Genomic DNA, 18036 nt, shown 5'->3' with positions numbered 1-18036 from the left:
CTTGGTTATGGCGTTCCATGTATGCCCTGCCTGCTAGCATTTTGCTGCCATGTGCTGGATATTCTCAGGGGCATCTTTACACAGCCTGCACCTGGGGTCTTGCCTGGTGTAATAGACCCCAGCCTCTATGGATCTTGACTACACTTCTCCAGTCTGAACGACATTCCGATGTCATCGTTGTATCCTGGTGGTGTGGATCAGTGAATTGATATCTCGTTCACTCTTTGCATGCAGCTTGATGTCATCCATGTACAGGAGGTGGCTGAAAACTGCTCCATTCCATAGCCAGACTTGTCAATGATCTCACTGAGGGGGTTCAGGACTATGCAGAACAGCAGTAGGGAGAGGTCATCACCTTCTTACATCCCACATTTGATGGTGACTTGTGCTATTGGCTTGAAGTTTTACTTGCATCTATTTTACTTGCATCTATTTGAAAAAGTGAGTTTAAACAAAACAAATTATATGCTGGAATATGCAGAAAATAGATTTAAATGTTAAACAAATTTCTTCCATTCAGAGAATGTTGGATATAATTTAGTTTTTGCTTGATACAATGTGCATAAAGTTAAAATATTAAAACTAATAAAATGAGTTTTAAAAAGAGAAATTTTCATTTCATGGAATTTTATATAATGAAATATGCAGAAAAAAGAGAATTGGACTGAAATGTCTATTGTTTTATAACATATTCAGGTTGTGTATTATGTTTTTAAAAGCAACTAAGTAATAAAGTAACTAATTACTTTTGAAAATAAGTAATCAGAACACTTTATTAAAGGAAATTGTGTAAAGTAACGGGATTACTTTATTGGAGAAGTAATCAGTATTAGCAACTAATTACTATTTTCAAGTAACTTGACCAACACTGCTCATAGATATTTACAATCTTTATATTTGAAGATATTCCTAAATTAAACGAATGCGCAGAGAAAAATGCTCCTTAATTCATGTTGTTCGTGGTAGAGAGGTGCTCCCGACTTATTTATTTATTCATTGTCAAACTAATAATGACATGACAGAGATGACTGTCGATTTTAGAAATCAAACATGTGCTCAAGCTTAAATTAAAAACGGAGTTCAGATTACAGTCAGATGCACAAAAGCTGCTTTTTTGACGCTATAGGATCACTGGGACCGCTCCGGGCGATGTAAGCTTAACGTCTGTGCGGAGTCGCTGTCCTGCGCGACAAAACCGGGAGACGCGGCGAAGGAGATTTTCTGCGTGTTTTTCTCTGAAGAAAATCTGTATGCGATGCCATCACCTCATGATGGAATCCACTGGACATACAGGGGTGGGCATTTTTCATTCAGTGTGTCTGAATTAGTTTTTAAAGAATTTAATGCATAGTTGTATTTTTAATCACCTCAAACTGCGCTTTCATGGATGTTGATGCGTGGTGCCTAAAGCGTAGAGACGTTTATTTTGCAACAGAAATACTCAACAAATAGCATTTTTGAAAAATAAAAATAAAGTGATTGAAATGAAAATTGGGTTATTACTGTTTATTCACAAAGATCAAATTCTTTTGACTGCTTGGTGTCCTGGTTTAACGCGCTGTGCGTTATTGGACCAATACTTTTCGTTTAACAGCTGGTTGGCTCTTGTAAAAACCATGGACCATTTGGTGTACAGCGCAGCTACGATTCTGGCAATGAATGTTATTTGAAGATGCAACATTATTCTGCTGAACAAGTCCACTGCGTGCCAGGGAACCAGCAACATGTGAGCTGGGTGGTTAATCCATTTCAAAGAAGGCTAATGTAAATCAAAAGTTCAAACAGTGTCAGTCTGTACAGATGCACAGAAAGGACCACACCAGTTTTTTCTGCCTGAACTATCAAAGCATAAATTTACGTGGACGTTGAGGTAGAATTTCCATTTTTTGAAATCCCCTCATTTATGTATAGTTTCCATGACTGCCATTGCTTTTTGGAAAAGTCACCACTGCATCACATCAACAGCACTGTCAACATTGAAAAGAAATGCCTGCTGCTGAAATAAATGTGGGCCAAGGCTTTCCTGCTATGTAAAGTATTCATGATTTGTGATGATATATTTGTGTCAGTTCAAATCGACCTACCTCCCAGTATGAAAATCACTGAGGGACTCCCAGGAAAGTACACAGCTGTCCAGATGCACCTGCACTGAGGCGGCTGGGACCTGGAGGCCAGTGGAGCAGATCATGCCATAGATGGGATCCGCTACATGGCAGAGGTAGGCTTACAAAACACAAAGGCTGTCCACTGCAGTAAAGCCAGGTTTTAAAGAACGTCCGTCTCATGCTCAACCAAACTGGGATCAATTATAGGTGCAGAAGTTTAAAGGGATGATGGGTTTCATCAGAGTGAATTCTTTTAACAAGGAAACCAGAATGACCTGCATCTATTAATCAGCCCTCTTTTTTTGAAACCACTTCTAATCTGCACACAAACAAATTTCTTGCTTCCTGTTGAACCGTTTCAAGACTTTCTTTCATTTCATCAAACAGCTGAAACAATCGAAAGTTAGTAAATGCATTTCTATATCCCGATAGTCTTCAGCTACACGGCAGCACAGTGAATGAGTGCTTGTTTCCACCGGGCTGCTCTGGATCTCAGACGGCCTGTAACCTTGAGCTATGAGACGCTTCCTTTCCTTTCCTTTGAGAGGTCATCGCCGCAGCAACGCCACAGCTGGCATCCACTGTGATAGCAGCAAATAATTAAGATGCATCCAAGTGAGAGTTTACATAAAACTGGGACTTTATTTTCTTTCACTTCTACAGCACTTTACTCATAAGTTAATATCTGACATCTATCAAAGAAGGAACATTAAACAGTCAGAATGACTGAAAAATATAACATATCTGTAAAAACATGACCAAAACTGTCAGATGTGTGCAACCATTACAAGTGAGTTATTGAATATCTGTTTAAAAAAAATCAACTTTTTTTTGGTTTCTAGCTGTTTAGAAAACAGGTCAATAAATCTGGAGTTTTGGTTGTATCAGTGCCTTTTAAGTATGTTAAATACAATTTAATGATAAAGCTTAAAGCAACACAGATCCTAAAAAACTGTAATAATCCTCTAAAGCCTGCATTTATGGGATCAAGTCACAATGATCTCTTTTCACTGAAACTTTAAGCATCAATGTTACACAGCTTTGTTTTATTTTCTTTCCAGGATGGCCATTTTGAGAACACCTACTATAGTGATTTTATTGCAAACTTGAAGAAAATCAGGTATGCCACAAAAACAAACAAACAGAAGAAAAACCCCACATTGCTCTACTTGGGGTCAGAATCCAAATGTGACCTCTAGCTGAGCCATAACTCACTGGTTTAGTTTAACGTGGTGTTTGTGTAACCCTCACAGGTCAGTCCATGAACATATCCAACCTTGATGTCCGCTCAATGCTCCCTGAGAATCTGAAGCGCTTCTTCAGGGCTCCCTCACCACTCCGCCCTGCTACGAGAGCATCCTCTGGACTGTGTTTGATAACATCCATTGACGACAGTCATTCGGGTGCTTGCTCATCTTACAAGCTGCCAAACATATCTACATGTAAGGGATGGCTGTATTCACTTTGCAGTGTTTGCTTCTTTCCTTTTTCTTTCCTTTAGGTGGATTTCACAATTCAAGGTCTATCAGATATGGTGGGTGGTTTTAAAATTTGATATTGACATGCAATTAAAGTTAGATTGGTGATTCTCCAGCCTGATTCTTTTTTTCTGTTGTCCTCAGAAACTGGCTCTTTGTTTCCTTTGGTGCTCAATTTCCAGGAGAAAGATTCTGGCAGTTATCCTTTGGCCAGACCAAAACTGAGCATGTACGGAGGGGTGCAGCTGGACAGTCAGTACAGATGTTCCTGATGCTTCTGTTTGTATGAGCTTCAACATGCTGCAACAAGGCAGAATATCATCTGTTGATGTTGGGGATTTGATTGAATTGTTGGTGAAGGGTTCATGGTATGTTTTACAAAGGACAAAATGCTTTTCAAGGCGCCTACAGGCCAATATTAAAAACACGTCACAGCTTGAGCCATGTACTGCATTCATATGTCATCAATAAAAGCTTACAAGAGACCTGCTGTCTGCTCACTGACTCCTTCACACGTCCTTAACGCTGCATCTAGTGCATACACCGACTCACAGCAAACCTTAGCCTGCATGGAAATCTACCAACATCTGCAGGCGCAAATACAAAGAAAAGGCACACAGAGGCATCTAAAATGAAAACACTGTCAAGTCTTCTACCACACACACACTCCCTCGCTCCACACCCGCAGCGAATACTTCCTCTTCTATCAATGTTCTCCTTCTTTCTTCAGAAGGGCGTGGCCTTCTGTGCATCCTGTGGGCTCTCTTTGAGCTCTTTCAGCGGCAGATCGCCATCACCCAGATTTAACTCCACTTTGTTCCTCTTTGCAAACATCTGGAAGACCTCCAGGAAGGTCTTCTTCTTTGTTTCGGGCACCACCAGCCAGATGTAGATCAGGGTGACCAGACAGATGACGGCAAAAATGATGAAGCTGTAGGGGCCCAGGCCTCGCTGGGGAGAGAAGGAGAGGAAATGTGATTTCTGGGTCCTCGACATGAAATGTAAATATGTCAGGAAGACAAACAGAGCAAACAAGGTGAGGTCAAAGTGAAACACTGCTCTTTATAGATGTTTCTCAAGCATCTTCTTCCCTTGATTACACTTTCAGGTTTAAACATGTAAGAGGAAGTAAACATGAGATGAAGCTTATGTTTATATCTAAGATCACGTCATTCAGTGAAAACTCCTACACATAATGTCTCCTCATTTAAGATTTTACAATATGTTTTCTGGTGTTATAGTATTCAAGCTCCGACATTATGTTTCAGGCGTTGTAAATGCAGTAAAAAATGTTTCTGGCACTCTCTGCATGTTTGCATTCCTCATGTATCTTCCTCCTCCTCATTCCCTATGTTGTGCCTCTTCTTGTCCTCCTCTTATTTTGTTTTCTCTGTCTGTGTTTGTGTACGAGGAGTAGGTGAGCCACTCCCTTTCCAGTTTTTCCCACTTCACTCGACGACCGAAACCAACACTGTTCTCTTGTGCTTAGATCCACCAGGTTCCCACCTGCCTGCCTGTTTTAATCAGCTGATTTGATCACCCCTGGCTCCAGTCTGCCCTGTTTACTGTGAGTCAAACAACAAGCCAGCTTTGCACACAGAAACTGTTCCTGACTAGTTTAGCCGCCAGCAACACTAAACCATCCACCTAAAATAAACTCCTTCTTTTCTTCACATGCACAAGAAATATTCTAAGTGTCACCTAAAGGTGGAGTGTGCATCAGGTAGGTGAGTGATAGGTCCAAACTGCATTCTCTAGCATGACAGCAATCAATAATAAACAGGAGGAACCAACTGGTTTTTTTGTTTTGTTCTCAGTTTGATACCTGAATCAAACCTCGGCCTCCATCTCATCCTATCCCCAGCATCCTCCTGTGTCACACAACTTTCTGCATGTCCTCCGTCACTACATCCATAGATCTCCTCTGTGTTCTTTCTCTTTTCCTCCTACCTGCCAGCTCGCCAGCTTGCTTTCAAATCTATGCAAACTGAAAAGAAAATATCAAAGTAATCCAATTATAAGTGACACAAAGGATCACAATATATCGAGGACATAAACTGCCTTGCTGGTTATGCTTGATAAAACATCTGGAACTAATTCCACTGAAGTCTGAACCTGTAAAAATTGAGTGACTAACCTCGAGGAAGGGAAAAGATTAAACCAACGACGAAGTTGGAAATATTCTAAGTGTCACCTAAAGGTGGAGTGTGCATCAGGTAGGTGAGTGATAGGTCCAAACTGCATTCTCTAGCATGACAGCAATCAATAATAAACAGGAGGAACCAACTGATTTTTTAAAATGTTGTTCTCAGTTTGATACCTGAATCAAACTTGGTGCTGAACCATTAGGAAAATGTTGTAAAAGGAAAAAATATATCTGAAATCTACTTTTTCTACTTTACCTGAGCACTTGAAGCACTTTATACAAAACGCTTAATTTGCCCATTCCAATGAAGACTTTTTTCTCTCTGCTGAAGTGCTTTCTATCTGACACTCACACTCCAATATATGCATCAGAGGCTTGAGGTTAGTATCTTGCTAAAAGATAAACATGAGGCAGTAATTTTGAGTACAATTCAAATCAGTATAAGTCAGCATTTTGGCCCACTCACTTTAGGGGTCACTACAGCAACTCACTGGTATCATGTCACCCTATCCCCAGCATCCTCCTGTGTCACACAACCCCTCTTCATTTCCTTCTTTACTAGATCTATGAATCTCCAAAATCCTTTGTCAACTATATCCATATAGGGTCTGCACATGTCCACAGCAGTTCAGTTCCTTAACTTTGGCGGCAAAACCTGAGCCGTTACTCTCATGTACTCTTCTCTAATCCTGTCCCTCCATCCTGGTCATGCTGGTTTCTTCAGCTCTGCCACCTCCAGCTCAGCCTCCTGACTTTTTGTTAGCACCACAGTCTCCAAACCATTCATCATAGCAGGTCTCACTACCATCTTGTAATCTTTCCCTTTCACTCTTGCTGCTATCTTGTTATAAATCATCCTTGACACTCATTTCTAGCCACTCCACCCTGACTGCAATCCTCTCCTCTCTTACGCACTGTTTGTTGCAGCATATTCTTTACTTAATTCTTATATTTGTGTTGCAAGGATGAAATGCAAACGAGTGCATTTAAATCTTGTTTGCAAATCTATGCAAATTGCAAAGAAAATATCAAAGTAATCCAATTCTAAGTGGCATAAAAGATCACATTACAGTGAGGATGTGGGGGGAACTGCCTTGCTGGTTATGCTCGACAAAACATCTGGAACTAATTCCACTGAAGTCTGAGCCTGCAGAAATTGAGAAACTAACCTCGAGGAAGGGGAAGACAAGGCCAACAATGAAGTTGGAGAGCCAGTGGACGGAGCCGGCCACCATGAACGCCGCAGGCCTGGCTGTTTGCCGGAACATCTCAGTGGCCACCACATAAGGAATGGGACCTGCAGAACAAAAATGCAATTAACCACAACCAAAACACTCGAGACAGACGTCATCAGTCTTCACAGTCAGAGAGGATGCTCATGTCTCAAACAAACTGAGTGCTGATGTACAAACTTTGATTATATGCCTGGTTACATCTAAACAACACTTCAGCTAATGGAGCGCCCTGCTGTAATCAGTATGTGTGTAAATACCAACAGGTCTACTCAGACAGACTCACTCGGCCCTATGGCATGTCCGATGACGTAGACGATGACAGAGGCGATGCTGACATAGGGCATCCATGTCACAGTCTCCTGCAAACACAGACAAGCAGCTCTCAGTAACTATTCCTTCTGATGTTTGTAAGCAGGAGCAACATTAACGGCTCCACATGGAGGCCTTGAGGATCAAAGGCAGATGATTAATGTGCCTACTCTCCATTGTGTCTCTAAATTGTGCCTTTACTGCTGCTGAAAATGACGCCTGTCTGAAAACATTGGCTCCAGGTGAGGTTGCAGGTTTGAAGGAGGGCAGCACTGCGTTGGCGGTTCTCTCTAATAGTCAGTGTTTAGTGTCAGGTGTCATGGCTCCTGCAAACAAAGGGGCCAAAATATCACTTTACTGTCTCAGACCATGATGGGAATCCTAGACGTACAACATGATTACAGGCTGGTAATCTGTAGCACAGTGACACCGTTTGTTATTTTGGCTTTTTACTGGTTGCGTCTTGTTTAATTATTTTGCCAATCTGTCATCATGTCAGATTCTGCTGTTCCTTAGCTGTCCTGCAGGAGTTCTCACTGTGGCTTTTCAGAAATGGCCAAAACATGGGGATAAAGTGCAGGTGAAATTAAATCAAACATAAAGAGATGTGGGTCTCCACACCCACCTGAATCCAATTTCCTGTTATTTATCATGTGCCAGATGTTTGGTTTAGCTTTTTAAAAAAAACAACAACAAAAAACAAAACAAAACACCAGAAGCCCTTCTTGACACAATCCCAAAGGGATTTGGGTCTCCTCCCTATACTGAACTGGGATCTTTGGCCTGTTAGTCAGATGTATAAACCACTACACTATGGAGACAGAGATGTTTTTATATATAATGTCTCATTTTTAGGAAACACAAAAGTAATTAGACAGCTGACAAACAGTTGCATAGTTAAGTGCAGCCTGTACCCTTTTACAAATTAAACTGATAACATATAAGTTTAATTTACTGCCAACAGCCACTAATCCTTTCAAAAAAAAATCCATATCATCGTTGTGCATATCAGTTTCAACATCTACAATCTGGAGACACCTTCCTGAATGGAAATAGAGGATTTATAATATCACCCTGGTAATAACCCTGGCAGGTTTTAGATCTCACCCTGGGTCAACACACCTGAATCAAATGATTAGTTTGAAGCCCTCCAGTCCTCTGGAGGGCTTCAAGACATGTTGAGGAGGTAATTTAGCCATTTAAATCAGCTGTGTTGGATCATCTAAAACCTGTAGGACACTGGCCCTTGAGGCCTGGAGTTCCCGTCCCCTGTTTTATAACAAGGTGCGAACTACTGGTTACACTCAAGAACAGGAAGGCCAGATTAGACTAAACTCTAAAAGGCCTGCACAGATCTGGAAAAAAAAATCTTGGGATAAATGAAAGCAAGATGAACCAGAATGACGGAAGAAAAAAAAAATGGAGAAGCAGAGAAACAGTTCTGGATCTGAAGCATACTGCACCATCTGTCAAACATGGTGGAGGCAATGCTATGGCATGGGCATGAATGACTTGAACCAAACCACTGGCGTTTGTTGCTGACATGGCTGCTGATAGAAGTAACAGGACAAACTGTAAAGTGTACAGGGCTATACTCTGTGCTCAGATTTGAAGTGCTCAGACAATGTTTCACAGTAGTTTGATGGCCAATCTCAACCCAAGCACAGCAGCTTTACAGTTTTAGTATATGTACAACTATGTATAAAACGTATGCAACTTCTGAACAGCGATTGGACAAGTTTTCGTAAAACTACTTGAGTAAAATCTGAAAATTTGTATTTGATTCATACGTCATTTACAAACATGTAAAGAGGCAAAACTACAAAAACCTGTTTGACATATTATTGACTAACTGTCCACAATAGAAGCCTTTGCAACAGTGCAGGTTCAAACTGGGACCCACGTTCTGGACTCTAAGTAAGCCAAAAGTCTGTCCACTCTGAGTTAAATGCATGAAAGATGAGTGGGGGAAAAAAGCCATAATCAGTGGTGGTCTCAACAACAGTAGAGTGCCTCTATTTTAATGCAGTGAGGTTAAAACTATGGAGTGGACTAACGCCTTCATAATGTTAAATTTTATTCAGTGCTTTTAATTAATTATTCAACAGAGCTGTAACCCAGTGGGGACAAAGTGTAGGTGAGAGCAGAAAATTAAAATCACACAGATTAAGATGAAAATTTTAAAGGCCTGTTGCTGTAGCCTTGTAGGAATGAGGATTTTGGTGGCTGCTGTTGGAAAAAAAAAAAGAGTGTCCTGGTTATCCAAAAATATGCTGAACAATGTCAAATGACTTAAATTCAGTAACATAGAAGCATAATATGTGAAATGCTGTTAAAATTACAAGCAGCTCACATTTACGAACTCACCTCTAACTATAATTAGTACATTTTTAGACTATAGCTGCAATTAAATCAATCTCACGAGCCGTTACTCTCTGATCCACTGATCCTGAGATCATAAACAGGATCTTGCAAATCTCCTCTGATTCTTTCCAGGTTGGGGAACTAATAACTGAACCACTAGAGGGCAGCAGAGTGACAGGTTGCAGGCATTAGTAGTGCTGACAGGTCTGTACCATACCTGCAAGTTGAGTGCGACAGTGAGCAGCACACAGGCTCCGCAGCAGATCCCAAAACCACAGAGGAGGAGCAGGCGGCGACCTGAGGCTTCCACGATGAACACCTGGGATGACAAAACCCCCGTTCACAGTGGTTATCTCCATCTCACATGATCAAACAACACACAAACAGCTCCTCTCCTCAGCTTTGCTGGGTACCTACAGCAGTTATGGTCATAAAGACATTCACTGCTCCCGTTCCCACTGTGACATACTGGATGTCACTCTCCCTGACTCCTGCAGAGCCGTATATGCTGTCGGCATAGTAGTAGATCTGAGAGAAAAGAGAGAAATGCATTATGGTTATAACACAACAGCCTGTGAATAAGCAAGAACATAGATGTTGTCATGCATCCTGAGTTATTGTGTGAGGGACGAGGACAACTGGATGGGCACGTCTCACCGCATTGACACCCGACAGCTGCTGGCCCATGTTCATGACGACTATGGAGATCAGCTGCCAGCGAAGAGAGCGCTGGGACAGCAGGGAGAACACACTCAGGTGACCTTCGACCTTCTCGGACTGGTCCTCCTGACGCATCTCCAACAGCTCGCTGTCCACGTCGTCCCACCCACGCAGGCGCTGCAGTGCTAAGAGTGGAAATGCATACAGTGCCATAAATGCTCAGTTTATCTTCGATGTGTAGTGTAGTTATGTGCGAAATGTGAATGATGGTGGTGATGATGATGGTGAAACCCTGGGTTTCGGCACCAGTGTGGTGTGAATAAGGTGGGACCACAGATTGTTATTGAGAGCCATCTTTATTCATTCCACGGCTGCAGGAACACCACCATCATTCACCAACCCGAGTCCCCGTGTTTTAACAGGCAGGTGTGATTGCGGATGTCGTGAAGGTGCGTCCGCACGGCACCGCCGACCACGGCTCACCACAGAGATTTTTCATCAACCCTGCTCAACAAAGATACCGGGGAACTGGTGACACTTGTTGGAGATGTGGGGGAGATGGAGCTAACCATTTCCATATCTTTTGGGATTGCAAAGTTATTCGCCAGTACTGGTCTCTAATCCACGAACGTCTACAAAATGTTTTTTCATTTGTTTTCCCTTTAACCTTTGAGATTTTTGTGTAACACACCAGTGGATAAATTGAATTCTAATGATAGAAGACGTTTGTATATCCTACTGGCTGCGAGTAAAAAGCCCCTTACGAGGAGATGGCTTAAGCCTGAACCACCAACGATGGAAGATTGGATACATTCTGTACAAGAGACATATACGATGGAAAAATTGTCATTTTCTCTTAAACTTCAGAGGGATACCTTCTACAGAATATGGTCTAAATGAACAGAATACGTTAAGCCTGTTAGGTGTGATTTTTTTATGAACCATGCTTTTTTTATGTTGATGACATCGCACTTTCTTACCTTTCGTTGCTTTCTTCTCGTCTCCATTCTGGATGAGCATGTACCTGGGGCTCTCAGGGAAGAAGGGGAGCAGCAGGAGCTGAATCGCGGCGGGAATACCAGTAAGGCCCAGCATGAGGGTCCAGCCTGGACACACACAAGGAACACAGACACGCTTTTAAACTTATTCTTAAGACCATGTCTCAGCATCTGATGAATAAATGATCAAACATGTACAAACTTAACTACCTGTGCTGTTTCCCAGTATGTTTCTAATGCCCAGCACTTGGGCGCAGAGGATCCCAACAGTGATGAAGAGTTGCGGAACAATGCCGAGAGCTCCCCTCAGGTTTTTGGGAGCGATCTCACCCAGATACATGGGCACCACATTGGAAGAGAGACCTGCAGATGGGAAAGCATGCACGGGTGAAGCTAAACCGCCTGATCACGCCTGATCCTTAACCTGGGCTGTTGTTAAATTCGGGAGCTGACCTGCACAGATGCCTACTATAAACCTGGCCACAATGATGATCTCGTAGGACTTGGCGATCTCACTGACTCCCATCATTATAGCAGGGACGATGGAGAAGATGTTGTTGAAGAGGAGGGTGCCCTTCCTGTAGCAGGGATGAAGCATTAGTTGCAAGAAACATGCAGAGCATGCTAAACTACACGTGGAATAAAGCAGATTCTCACCTCCCAAATTTGTTGACCAGAGGGGCCACCATCAGAGAGCCGAAGAAGCCTCCGAGAGGGAACATGGACACGGAGAGAGACCACAGCAGAGTCAGGACGTTCTCCTCCATCGGGCTGTGGTAACGCTCCATGTAGGTTGTATTATAAAACTGCTGCATGAACTGAAAAGAGCAGGAGAGCACTGATAGGAACGAATTATCTTCCCAGCGAGTTCCATTCAAGCTTTTCTTTCTTTAATCAGCTTACCTGCGATGGAGAGTTGACCACAGAGACATTATAGCCGTACTGGAAGGACGAACCAAAGGCAGCTATGAGTGTTGCCAGCACCAGGACTACAGTTAGCCTCTGTTTTTTGTTGGGGAGAGGGGGACAACATCAGAGCGCTATTTGAAAAGTCAGAAAAGAAAATTGTGACCATGGTTGTGATCACACGTGGACTGTAACTCACCCCTTTCCTCTCCACAGGCTTTCCCCATTCCTCGGTGTCCGCCATGGCCGTGTTTGGGCTCGCTGTCACTTTCAGCAGTAATAACAGCACACTTTATTATTACTGCCCACTGGATCCTGCCTGCCCTTTGGACACCAGATTAGAGAGCGTGGCATTGGTTTATGGTTATCGCACTCATGTTGCTGACTGTGCTCTCTGGTTAATTTTTTTTAATGTAATACACCTGAAAGATTAAAAGCTTACTTGAATGTTGATATCTAACTCTTATATTGCACTGTATCCTTGACTAAACAGGATCAGTGGATGCAGGTGTCATTAAAGAAAAAAATGATAAGGATAACGCATCTTTATTGCTGATCCACGCGCAGGCTGCACTGCATCAGATGGATTTATTAAAATAATACAACAGCAACAACTTCAGCATTTACTGTCAAACAGTTTGAAAGGTTTATCTGCTTGCACCTCTCATCGATGACACTAAAAAACTGTTTGTTTGTTCGCCCTTGCACAAACACCACAGCTGTAAACATTTCTTTTTCCAAATGTTTGCTTTGTCAGAAATCTGTCATGCACACCATCATCTCTTATCTCTAAAGCCGAGCCTGCTTGTCGATACAACGCCCCTGAGGCTATTTGCTCCTGGAGCTGGATGTTACTTGCTTCAAAGCACAAACAAACAAACCAAAGAAAAAAAGCAAACAATTACATTTCAGAACTACTTCTGCTCAGAGTAAACTATTACTGAGGCAGTTTTGGAAGAATAGACTGAGTTTTACTGAAATAAAATGAATGAAACCAGAGTTTGTTTTTATACATGAAGGTAATAAAAAGCAGTAAATGTTTACTACACAGTTGCGCTATTTTAAATTTGCTGTTTTAGAGAAAACTCTTTTTATTTTAAATAGAATTATTTACATAAAGTAACAGGTTTCATCAACAGGTTCATTTTAGATTTTAAAACATGCAAATGATGCCTTTTACTCCTTTGGATACAAAGAGGTTTGGCTTGGATGGCAGTCAAAGAGTTTGAAACTTTAACAAATCTGACATAAGATGTGATAAAAAGAATTCCAGCTACTCAGACGAGCAAAAATTACGGAGACTGTTACCAACCTCCCTCAATTCGTATCAAGATGCTGACATTTTCTACATTGTTCACATTATCAGTGTAAAACTACAGCAAAAAGCTGTGGTCTGGAAGTGAAAGGTTAAGGCCTTGAAGTAAGGTTGGAGCAGGGTTATGGTGCTTTGATAGCATAAATTTTAACATTATGGGGGTTTACATATAGAACCAAGTGTAACCTTTATTAGGTTACACTTGGTTACATGTCACTTCTTTTGCTCATATCACGGTGAAAGAAGCTAGTGGAGCTATTGTTGCTGCTGGTAGCATCCCACCAAGGTGGTAAAGTGGATAAAGTGCAGGTTCACTTCCAGTTTAAAACCTTACTCCCATGTTTAAAAAAAGATTTACAGTCAGTTCAAGGGGTTAACATGCACATATCAGCACAGAAACATGCACACAACACTGCCGTAATAAAATGCTATCATGATAATGACAGTGTTGTGGAGATATGTGAAGGTGTTACTGTGAGGGTTGCAACAACAACAAAAAAATCTCTTGCTTTGGTTTGCTGACAATTCCAGGAGGTTTTCTAAGAGCGGAGTGATGAAGGGAGACCAAAAACCAGTTTTCTTAGAAGTGGCCTGGAAATCACTGAGCTCCATTCCAGGTTTTGTGCAATACCTTGTGCTTTAACACAGAGGACGCATTACATAAGAAGTCATATGAAGCTAAAGCTACTTCCAGCTGCTCCCTTATTCACAATGAGTCACCAGAGTGACTGAAGGAACTACTGAGTGTCAATAAACAAGAAAAAACGGCGTCCAGTGGACGGTCTGTGTATTCAACCCCACCTCTGGCGCCGGTGCCCACCTCTCAATTTTAAATCCATGTAGACATTGAGGGTTCTCGGGAGGGACCGTGCTAACACCTGCTGCTCTCTGGCAGCAGCACCATGCTCTCCCGTGTTTTAAATGCACCTTAGAACAACATGCAGCAACACTACACATGAGCAAGAGGAGGGAGGTTTGGAGTCTTCACACACCCCTGTTCTCTGCTGGCCTTCGGGGCGGGGGGGCTGGAAGGAGGTGTTGGCCGTCCGATTGGGATCTGGGATGCGGGGCCTCCCTGCTGCTGCGGAGCCTGGGGCTGTCTGCTTGCCTCCATCCCGGGGGAAAGGGTAACATCTCCTGGGTCTAGGTGCCGTTTCCCCCTCCAGGGGCGAGGGTACCTGGACCCGGGGTATAGAGTTTGTTTGGGGAGTGTGATTGTGTGTACAGTGTCCATGTATGTCTATCCCTATGTTGGGTGAGTGCTGAGTATTTGTATATGTGTGCATGAGGGTGGGAATGCATGTTTGTGTCTGTGTCTATATGTCAGGTCGGGTCTTAGACTCCACCTCTCTGGGAACTCCCAGGCCCTCCAAAGGCCTGTCTCTCCTCACCACACTCCCTGCCGGTAACTGATGCCCTCAGGGGTCGGTGCGTTGGTGGTTCTTGGTGTCCGGGGCTGGGCGCTCAGGTATGTACCAGCTCACTCCCGGTGACTACTTGGCGGGGCCCGGTGCCTGTTGTTGGCAAGGCCGTGATGATCCATTTGGCAAAGTAAATCCGTTGGGTATCCTTGCTGGTCTTCAGACTAGTGATGGGATTTTCGGCTCTTTTTAGAGAACCGGCTCTTCAGGTTGTTTTGTTGCTTTAATGAATTTATTATTAACAATAATATAAAATTATGCTCAAAAATTGGTTTTATTTATATATGTTTATATATAAATATATGTGGTGGCCCCTAGAGACAAAACACATACAAACTCCAAAACAAATTTCTAGCATTAACTGAACTTCCAAAACAGAGCTACTTAGATCACTTACATTACACAATTGAAAGCATGTGTGTATCGTTTGTGTATTTATACACAAGCACTCATATATATTCAAATAATAAAAAAAAAAAGTTAATTTACCTGTTATTACCACACACCAAATCCAGTCGTTGGTACTTCCTGGCTTGTGTAGCCACTAGGTAACAAAAGCTCAGCTCAAATCTTACCTAGCGTGCTATAAAGCAGAACCGCACAAACTCATAGATAATTACACAATTGTTATACAGTTCAGACTTCATTCATTTCCAAAACAACTTTACAAGCAGTTACAAATACATTCAACCTTGCATGTTATACAATTAAAACATTTACCAATATAAGTAACCAATCCTGGGATGTCCTATTAATAAATAACACTTTTTCACGTCAGTGTGGCTGAAACCTACCTGCTGAGTGAGATCAGTCCAAAAACATTGTGACAGAGCTGATGGACTTTAAAACGGTTATTTTCTTCCTCTGATGGCTTCTTTGTTTTCCCTGTGCAAAGAGATCAACAAAAGCAACACAATCACAAAAACAGAGAAATAAATGAATAGCATTACTGTCATGGACTATGGGTCAAAGTATCATCAGAGCATTCTGCATCCTCCTCGTGTTTGTGTTCAAAAAGCTGCTTTTGGTTTTGTAGATACAGCTCCTTCTTTCCTAAACATGCGGCTGCCTCGGTAGCAAAATGGCAACCGCTTTTTAAAATTAAGCTAAAAAAAAAAAAAAAAAGCTAATTAAAAATATGCAACAAAACAGTAATTGTGTTTGATTCTTCTGAGGAGTAAAGTGCAATAAAATAAAATAAAATACAATAAATGTCTGACCAAACATCGTTTGTAAGTAAATAATTGCAAAGTACTTACTGGACTTCAGCCACCAGTCACACACTTGTAGAAATACCCCCACACGACAAACTTCCAAATGACTGCGTGGATGTGAGCGTGTAGGCAACGGACCAAACCATTGTGAGGCAAATGGGTTGGGGGTGGTTGGGGTATAAGGTGTGGGGTGGGGAAACTTGTCAGATATTAAAATGACTTGTTTGGCTTCTTTAAACAAATAAATCAATCAATAGCAGCCTTGGTTTTCGTGCATATTAATATCAGTTCACCGTTCAGCTGTATTACTGCATAGTTATACATACAAATAATGAGGAGACAGAGTTTTCTGGTTTTCACAGGAGAAGGAGCAGGTTAGGAGCATCGTGTCGCCATGTAATTTCCATCGATGGTTGCACTGCACTGATTGGACCAAAATTTTCTAGAGGTATGAGGGGGTGTGCGCGGTGGTGACACTCCAGACCTCCTCTCCGCCCCCCACCACCACCACCACCAATTGGGGAGAGAGCACAGATGCAAACCAGGAGTCAACAGCCCCTCGTAGGCTTGCTGACCCAGGAAACAACAGCTGCTGCTCCCCTCCTGCGGTATTTTATTTGTCTTTTTTTGTTTTTCTCCATCCCCCTCTGCGCATTTTCTTGCAGGTGGCCTACATTATCCAACCTCCACACCCCAGCGGTATTTGAAGCAAGCAACACTTCCATGTGTAGCAGGTCTACCTTGTTTGCTTCGGGCCTTTAACACTGCAGTGCTGTTCCTCTCTAATCCCAAAGACAAACATGATAAAACCCAGTCTAAAAGTTGCTGAGACGAAACAGGTTGCAGACTGTGCTGAAGAGACTGTTTCATATTAAACATGGAAGTGTTACATTCAAAAGTCTCTCACATGAGAGACTTTTGAATGTAATCTTCTTGGTAGATTTTTGTTCCCCTTATATTATGAAATGGGAGCTCCACGCAGAAAATTTGCATTGCTAGTAGTCCCAGCAGTAAACAGTTGGTGGCGCTAATGCGACGAGTAATGCCAGAACAAAGTGCACGTTCGCTGGGAACTCAGTAGCCGCCTTTTTGCTCACACACTAAACACTGCCACTGCTAATTTATTGCCTGTGGTGGACAACGTGCTTGAGAATGGGCTCCCGGGACCAATGACACTGCCTGTGTTACCCCCCTCCAAGTTAAGTTTACTGGTGAATGGTCACCCCTGGTATTGTAGCACAGGCTCTCTTAATGAATTTAAGCAGGCAGAAAGCAGAAAAGTCTTTCTTAAGCGGCCCCCTCCTGACTCAAGTCACTTCAATGCCAGCCAAATCCCTGAACTGACACAACACATTACTTCCCGCAGGAAATACGGTAAGTGCTGCTCCTCTGTACGCCCTCTTCCATCCACAAGGATAAAAGACAAAAACTATTTATTGGCTGTTTATTTTAGATGTCATTGGCACAAACAACATTCACTACCTGCATTTTCCCAGACATGGTATCTGGTTATTGATGGTCTTAGAGAATGAACTCTGCACTGTGTCCCGTTTCTTTAGACCTCAGATAAAAATTTGATTGGAGGAAAATATAGTTAGGCCTGTGATGTACTGGTGACCCTTCCGAGGTGTACTCTGTGTGCACCCACCGTCAGCTGGGATAGGCTCAAGCCACAGCGCAAGCCTGTTTTGATAAGAAAATGGATGGATGGAAAACTTTTTAGCTCAAAGAAAACTGTTTATTTGTACAGTTTAAAGCGTATAAAAAGTGCAACTAGAAATAATATGTGGGAACTATCCCCACGCTCCTTTGCATGTGCATAGTAAAGCACAAAGAAAATAAAAATGCTGGAGCAAGTACGCTGTGAATTTTAAACCAATATTTC

General features: G+C 42.3%; 1 protein-coding gene across 1 annotated transcript; it reads right to left on the bottom strand.

Moving 5' to 3' along the window:
* Positions 1-2755: 2755 nt before the first annotated feature.
* On the bottom strand, positions 2756-15500 carry LOC146684099 (solute carrier family 2, facilitated glucose transporter member 5-like). Its single transcript, XM_085443493.1, has 13 exons — positions 15427-15500; positions 12401-12525; positions 12199-12297; positions 11953-12113; positions 11749-11873; positions 11506-11658; positions 11278-11403; positions 10295-10482; positions 10055-10165; positions 9855-9956; positions 7248-7323; positions 6899-7026; positions 2756-4534 (listed from the first exon to the last, which is right to left on the bottom strand). Exons 2-13 carry the CDS (start codon positions 12443-12445, stop codon positions 4310-4312), a joined length of 1539 nt encoding a protein of 512 aa, XP_085299619.1. The 5' UTR covers positions 12446-12525; positions 15427-15500; the 3' UTR covers positions 2756-4309.
* Positions 15501-18036: the final 2536 nt, after the last annotated feature.

Source organism: Copadichromis virginalis, linkage group LG20 (genome assembly GCF_057382275.1).
Source record: "Copadichromis virginalis isolate Kocher_CV1m ecotype Utaka linkage group LG20, C_Virginalis_male_GT1.1, whole genome shotgun sequence".
Taxonomy (NCBI): Eukaryota; Metazoa; Chordata; class Actinopteri; order Cichliformes; family Cichlidae; genus Copadichromis; species Copadichromis virginalis.
This window is presented reverse-complemented; position numbering and strand designations above follow the sequence as displayed.

Excerpts from the sequence above, each read along its gene's own strand:
- LOC146684099 (XM_085443493.1), bottom strand. The coding sequence starts at position 12,445 with ATGGCGGACACCGAGGAATGGGGAAAGCCTGTGGAGAGGAAAGGG. Across the intron at positions 12,114-12,198 it reads TGGTCAACTCTCCATCGCAG|TTCATGCAGCAGTTTTATAA; the intron begins GTAAGCTGATTA and ends TGCTCTTTTCAG. Across the intron at positions 11,659-11,748 it reads TATAGTAGGCATCTGTGCAG|GTCTCTCTTCCAATGTGGTG; the intron begins GTCAGCTCCCGA and ends TCCCATCTGCAG.